At 43.9% G+C, this 7,521-nt stretch overlaps 1 protein-coding gene across 1 annotated transcript; it reads right to left on the bottom strand.

Annotated features, from left to right (window-relative positions):
• Positions 1-5,926: 5,926 nt before the first annotated feature.
• LOC112574706 lies at positions 5,927-7,211 on the bottom strand. Its single transcript, XM_025255935.1, has 2 exons — positions 6,842-7,211; positions 5,927-6,551 (listed from the first exon to the last, which is right to left on the bottom strand). The coding sequence occupies exons 1-2, from the start codon at positions 7,209-7,211 to the stop codon at positions 6,154-6,156; spliced, it is 768 nt and encodes a 255-aa protein (XP_025111720.1). The 3' UTR covers positions 5,927-6,153.
• Between the last annotated feature and the right edge of the window lie 310 nt (positions 7,212-7,521).

Genomic DNA, 7,521 nt, shown 5'->3' with positions numbered 1-7,521 from the left:
GGTAGATGGTGTTTGGCCAAAAATGTTAAGTATGCGCCTGAGCATCTGTTTTGGAAGACGTCAAGCTTGTTACTGATGGTTTTGGTCATCTTCCAAGATTCTGATCCGTAAAGGAGGGTGCTGATCACATTTGACTTGAAGATTCTCAGCTTGATCTTCTGGCTGATGTTTTTGCCTTCCATGTGCTCCTGAGTGAGGCAAAGGCCTGACTGGCTTTCGCCAGTCGGGCTCGAATCTCCACCTCCGCATCCCAGTGTTTGACATTTTTGGACCCCCAGATAGGTGAAACTGTCAACTTCTCAATCTCTTCTCCATTTAGTTTGATGCTGTCTTGGACTCTGGCGTTCACTCTCATACTGTTAGTCTTTTTGTGCTGACCTTCAAGCCAAGGTTTCCAGCTGTTTCTGAGAAGGCCTTTGTTTTTCCTGCATGTCTTGGTGGCGGTGTGACAGCAGGGCAATGTCATCAGCAAAGTCCAAGTCTTCCGCGTTGTTGTTGCTGTCATAGTCATGGTCCATCTGAGCCCTCTCCTCTCGCTGTCGTGGAAGTCTTCATGATCCAGTCCATGGCCAGGATGAAGAGGAACGGCGACAGAATGCAGCCCTGCTTCACCCCGGTACTGACGTTGAAGGGGTCTGTGAGCTCCGTGTCAACAGACAACCTGGGATTTTGAAATCGCTTACAGCATTGCAATGACCTGAACAAGTTTGCAGGGACTCCGTAATGCCTCAGGATCTTCCATAAGGACTCGCGGTGGATGCTGTCAAAGCCTTCCCAGGTCGATGAAATTGATGTACAGCGGTGTGTTCCATTCGTTGCTCTGCTCCAGAATCTGTCGCAGAATGAAGATGTGTTCGGAGCAGGATCGCCAGGGCGAAATCCTGCTTGCGTGGTCGGTCTTTCTCAAGAGTTGCCGTCAGTCTTGACAAAACAATCTTGCTGAAGACCTTGCTGGTGAGGGAAAGAAGTGTATGCCCCTCCAATTATTGCAGTCTCCAAGATCTCCTTTCTTGGGTAACTTGAAGATGAGCCCTGTCTTCCACGCAACAGGGACTGCCCTGATTCCCAAATTTGCCTGAAGATTTCAGTCAGCTTGGAGCTGGCACATTCACGTCTGCTTTCAACATCTCTGCTGTTATTCCATCTGCCCCTGGTGCTTTGCCGCTCTTCATTGTCTTGACTGCTGCTGTCACTTCTTCCAGGCTTGGTGGGTCTGTGCAGATGTCAAGGTCTATAGCTGCTGGATGTTTTTGATAAGGGTACACAAAATGTAATCAATTCAATTTCTAGATAAGTAGGAAGTGAATACTAAGTCATCTACCATATAATGAACACCTACTCATGGTAATGTGAAACATTTATGGTTCCTAAATAATTAGAATGCTGCTGTCTTGACGTGACCTCATACCAGCATTTTACAAAATGTACATCCTGAAAAAATGGTATTAAGTTCCATCGCAGGAGGATGGTAACCTTATCCCTCTGATTGCATAACATAATTTGTTTTTCACATTCTGGCTTCCCTAGCAGGCTGTCATCGCTTAGTGCACCAATACAGTTAGGATTAGCTACACAGGGGTCTTGGACCTCGTCTCGGACATACTACTTGTGCTGCGCATGTGACACCTATTTACAGGGCTGCCTTAGCAACAATGCCCGGTACTTCCCAATGCAACCAATGACAATGACAATTTTATTTGTCCCAGTGGGCTATTTGAACACGGAAACGTGCTCTAGTTACAAAAGTAAAAGTTAGAAATAAAAATGAGCCTGAAAAAATTGCACTAATATAGAAAAATAAATCATTTATAATTGTCAATTGCTTTTTGGTATTGGCATTCTAAGTGTGATAGAGTGTGTGCTGCTGTGTGAAGCACTAATGGTAATTCAACAACAAAAATAATTATAAACACTCTGGCAGTAAAGCCCACATAAAAAGACATGTTGGTGGTGAGAAGGTGGTTTAGAGGTGGGTAGACCATATGTTGGTGTTCTTCCCCATGTGAGGGTGGTGAAGGGGTGGGAATTTGGTAGTGAGAAAGTGGTGTGGAGGTGGGCTAACCACCTGCTGGTGGTATTAAGGTGGGGAGAGGGTGGTTATTATGGTGAGCTTCTCATGGGATACCCGCTTCGGAGCCACGTGGATGCCACTTACAAAACCTACCGTGCCCCGATGAGTGGCTTCACAGTGTAGGGCCCATCTTGAGCCAGAGTGGGGTCGATCTGGGGCTCATGAAATTTTTCAGGGTGGGCTACGACTAGACGATGTCAGCTACCCTACATTGCAATAATTTCTATCCCTTATCTTCCACATAAACACACGAACATCAAAAGCCTTTACATCAGCTCTAAAAACTTTGATCTCACTTAACTTAAGGAAGGCTTATACTAGGTTACATTACCCTGTACGGATGGAAATCCACCGCTTTCAAAAAATCATTAAAAAATTAGAAATAAGAAATAGAAAAAATAAGAAATAGAAAAAAAATTTCAAATGATAATAAGAGATTGAACTTAGTAAAACAAAAATATTCCTACGTGAATCCTGTATGAATAGTCAATTTTTTGGTAATCCAAAGCAAATAAGGTAGGGGGAGGGGATTGGTATTCAGTCTGTGAACAGCGGAACTACATGTCTTCACGACAATAAGCTGTCTGTAGTACGCACAGGTGTGTGCAGATGTAGGTGTGTTTGCACGTGAGAGCTGCCATCGTTCAGTACTAGAAGTCTCCACGATGGCTAGTTTTCTCTCCTGGACACAGTCTTTAGGGGCGTGGAGCTGCGCTGTCTTTTTATAGTAGGAATCGGGGATACAGACCCTAGGCACGACCTACGTTCTACCAGACACAAGGGTGCCATTGATTTTGCCCCCCCCCCCCCCCACACACACACACGAACACGTTCTCCCTCGCTCTCTCCAGGTCGTAGTGCATATTTGAATGTAGTACAGATTACAACATTTGTGAAAGTTATTCATGGTTAGACAGTGGGTCTTCAGGGGTGACAATGACTAGTTGTGACATACAGTGGGACATGGAGTGAAGTCGAGCTGAGTAATCTGTGACACTCTCCACACAGACGACGACTTTTTCTCTCCAGGCCCGCACGTGGTTTCACGTGTCACCCACACCCATCACTGCGGGCCACGTCCTCGATGTCCTCATCCTTCATCACCCGCACTGGGATGTGAGCTCCTGTCAGCCCCGTCACCATACCCGAGTTGTCACTGACGTCTCCGCGCCACACCACCACCAGCACGTCTCGCCACTGCAGGCCGGGTGGTGACCTCCCGTTCCTGGTAGAGGTGGCAGTCGTGTCATCTAATAACATTGTCAGTTTGTTTCATCATTTTGCAAGACTTTCAAGGTACAGACTACACATTGACATGCTGATGAATGTAAAGACTTACGACATAGAATTATGACAAACTGTCTTGTAAACTTTTCTTTTACTTGATTGTTATTTCGTGCAAGGGTAAGTGAAGTTGCTGTGGCTTTTTAATCATGACTCAGATACAAAGGAGGGTTGCAATGTATGGCTGTGTAGGGCGTAGTTGTTGGAGGAATTGGCTGCATTAGGCACTTGCTCCCTCTGTTAGTCAAACTCTATAATGACCTATATAATGACCAGTATAATGCAACTGGAAGTGTTGCAGAGCGAAGACACCCGGATGCCCGCAGTCAACCAACAAATAGCAGGGTGGGTTCACTGTTCTGTCGGCTCTGAGTCTCACAACATGCACGGTCAGCACACCCAGGGGACAGTCGCCAACATAACTGTCAGTGACCAGGCGATACTCAACTGGTCCAAGAGAACAACCTTCGGTCAAGAAGACCCGCTGTCCCTTGTCCTGACACCTGCTCACCGCACTGCTCGTCTTGCATAGACACCACACCATGTGACATGGACACGGCGACAGTGGACCTCACTCCTCTTCACTCATGAATCTTGCTTTGCCAGACCTTGCCACGATTGCGAAATCCACGTCTGGAGATGACAGGGAGACCGTTACTACGATGTCGTGGAGTGTGATCATTATGGTGGTGGATCCATCATGGTGTGGGTTGGAATTGTGACGGCCTACCTCACTCCTAACTACCTCGTACAAGAGAACCAGACAGGTGTGACATACAGAGATACCATTTTACAGACTCGGGTACTGTCAGCACTACAAGCTGTTGGACCAGGCGTCGGTCTTAAGGACGAAAACGACAGACAGACAGGGTTAGGGTCGTCAATGACTTCCTGCAGCAGTCAATCTCATTGATAGTTATCTATGTTTCTAAAACAGACAAATGTTCATCGTTGTCAGCTGTCTTGCCGTTCCCTTTAGAATATGCATCAAAACTTTCATTGGCAGATTTTTAAATATTCGCATATTGTAAACTATCTGTGGATTGGTGGCTCTGCTGTCTGTGGGTTTTTTGTATCGTTCATTACACAAGTGGAATCTCAACATTTCCCGCCTCGCCATGATGCCACACTCCAGAGTGGTGGATTGAGTCTGTAAAATGTACTGGAACCGTGAGCTGCTCAATGGTCATACCTCTTCAGTCTGACTGGTTGATGTATTAGTCTTATGTACTTGTATTTATGTAGTCTTGTTTTCATAAGTCTCTACACTAGGGTATAATGTATGTCACGAGAAAAGGTACTGAAGCATTGTCAATATTCACCTGTTTAAAGGTACACGGCGAGTATGTGATATAACAAAACATGTCTAGAATTATCTATGATTCTTTAATAAAAACATCACAACAATGATATTCTAGTTTTCTGTTTTTTATGCATTTAAAAAATAACTTGTACTTATTTTTCGAGTACATGCATCAAATTCCACGATACAAACTGTTCATATAGTTGTTTGCCAGAGTACAAGTAGCCCGCACACTAAAGCTGAATGTCAAATCAAAACAAACTTTATTGTCTGTCGAGGAGACCATAGACAGAAATTTTTCTTTCGCTCACAAGGGCAGGCATACATATTTATACAGACATTTACACACACAGTTAAAAGTAAACATACATTGTCATGGTAGTTGGATCGCCGTCAAATGGTCAATGAAATTTCAATACATTATATTTCTTTATATATATACAGTGATACCTCGGTTCTCGAACATAATTCGTTCCGGGAGGACGGTCGAGAACCAAATTGTTCGAGAACCGAAGCAATGAAACCCATAGGAAATAATGGAAACTGGATTAATTCGTTCCAAGCCCCAGAAAATGCCTATTTACTGGCCTAATTTGTATATAATATGTAGAAAAACATGAGTCTCAACAAGAAATAAGAAATAAAGGTGTATTTATTAAAACAAAAAAAAATAAATAAATAAAATGTACTGTACAGTACAGTAAATTGTGTTTCATTTACTGTACCTCTACCAAACTTTATGGCAGGAGGACATGAATGTGGAGGAGGAGGGAAGGGGATGGTTATGTATTGAAGGGAGTCCTCTTCAATAAAAAACAGAGGGTAACTGCTCTTCGGGTGTTTCTGTTCTCTGTATCTTTGCTGAGGAGAATCAGAATCTTGCTCTGCAGTTGCTTGTCTGATTTCTTTACGAAGAATTGTCAATTGTTTGCTGTTTTTTTCTTCCTTTGCAAAATTTTGCGGAAGTGGACATAACATTGTCATTAAAATGTTAACTGCTCTATTTGCTACCACTTTATCAGGGTGATGTTGTTCAACAAAAATTTGCGATTTCTGCCCCAATTTGCACACTTTCATGACTCTCTCCACAAAAACCGTCACTCTCTCTCTCTCTGCACTCACACTGATGACGCAAGCAAGGCGCGCTGGCTGAATCAGAGATCTGTAGGTCCCTACAGTCTCTGGCTGAAATGAACGCCATTCGGCTCAACTCGGCTCATCTCGGACGTTCGATGTTCGAGTTCCAAATATTTGTTTCGGATTCCAAGACAAATTTTCTCGAATTTCCTGGTCGAATACCGATTTGGTCGAAAACCAAGGCGTTCGAGAACCGAGGTATCACTGTATATTAAAAAAATACGTTGGCATTGCAGACTGCAACGAAATGTCGCAATGTTACAAGTGGTTATAGATGTTTTTGATGTAATGGAGACAGAAATCAGACTGCAACAGGTGACAGGTAAGGGAGTGTGAAGCATGTTCAGGTTGCGAGTGGCTACCACACAATCACGAGTTGTGATGTACACCGGGATATGGCGTGGAAACTGGCAGATCTAGAACGAGCGTTAAGTCTTGAAGACAGAGATCTTGTGACGTCACCAAACAGGGACCGAATATCGTACTGAACACACACGACAACTTTTCTCTCCAGACCACGAACACACTCTCCACCCGCCACCCACACCACGTCACTGCGGGCCGTGGCCAAGTCCTCGATGTCATCATCATTCATCACCCGCACTGGGATACCCGCTTGTTGTAGTCCTGTGACAATACCTGGGCTGTCACTAAAGTAATCCCAGTTCAACACCAGCACGTCTCTCCACTGTAGACAGGGTGTTGTGCCGCCAGTTGTTGAAGTGACGGTGTTTACTGTTGTCGACTCATTATTCTCTGTCAACATACAAAGTATATTCATTTGTTGTCTTGTATAAGTTACAACACACACGCATGCACATACACACATACGTCAAAGGCACAAGCACACAAACCCACATACACAAACTGACAAAGAATGACAAGCCACCCGTGACGCAGTATAAACAAACATATTGAATTATTATAATGTGTTCCCAACAGTCTCCCATACTTGACTGTTTGTAAATTATCACAGAGATTCTCTTACGTGTTATGTCTTGTATCTCTTGTCAACAATAACTAAACTACATTCTAGCCTTACATACCTGTAACACCAACACGGAGACTGTGTAGGAAGCTGGCCACCTCACGACCGCACGTCACACAGTTACCTGGCAAGTCACCTGAGTGACCCTCACCGTGACGCACTCGTGTGACTGGCGGGCCGTCTGTGTGGTCGGGCACACCTCGCTCACTGTATTTCTTGATACTAAGACCTTTAGTGATAACCGTATCTTTCTTGATTTCCCTGACAATAGCGGGTGGAGAGCGGAGAGGTCTGGTTAAATATTCCACTTGCCAGCCGGGGGGACAGTTGTTAGTGTAACAACTTGCCGCCCACAGATGGAGACGAGGAACCTCAGTGCCCAGCAAACTTTTCACAGAAGGTCTGGATGTGTTTCCTGTCACAGACATGAGTGTTACAGAGGATGGAGATACACGTGTTACACTGTTTATGTAGTTGAGGTGTATTGTTTGTATGTTAGTGTCACTATGTCATCAATCATGCTGCATACAAGGCCAGGAAACAGAAATTTTCCTAAGAGTGAAACAAAGTTCATAAAATGAAATATAAACAAGATCACTTATTAAGTTTTAAATTGCAAAAGGAATTATCTGTGAACGTTATGAAACTTTTAAAACTATTTTACAATTTTTGTATCAATAGAATCAGTTAATAAGGACGGAAGTTGCCAGGTACGGATGTATAAAATAGACTTAATTA

The sequence above is a fragment of the Pomacea canaliculata genome, linkage group LG11 (assembly GCF_003073045.1).
Source record: "Pomacea canaliculata isolate SZHN2017 linkage group LG11, ASM307304v1, whole genome shotgun sequence".
NCBI classification, from domain to species: domain Eukaryota; kingdom Metazoa; phylum Mollusca; class Gastropoda; order Architaenioglossa; family Ampullariidae; genus Pomacea; species Pomacea canaliculata.
This window is presented reverse-complemented; position numbering and strand designations above follow the sequence as displayed.

Coding starts and splice junctions, on each gene's coding strand:
- LOC112574706 (XM_025255935.1), bottom strand. CDS start 7,211: ATGTCTGTGACAGGAAACACATCCAGACCTTCTGTGAAAAGTTTGCTG. Junction 6,552..6,841: donor TCTCCGTGTTGGTGTTACAG/GTATGTAAGGCT, acceptor GTATGTTGACAG/AGAATAATGAGTCGACAACA.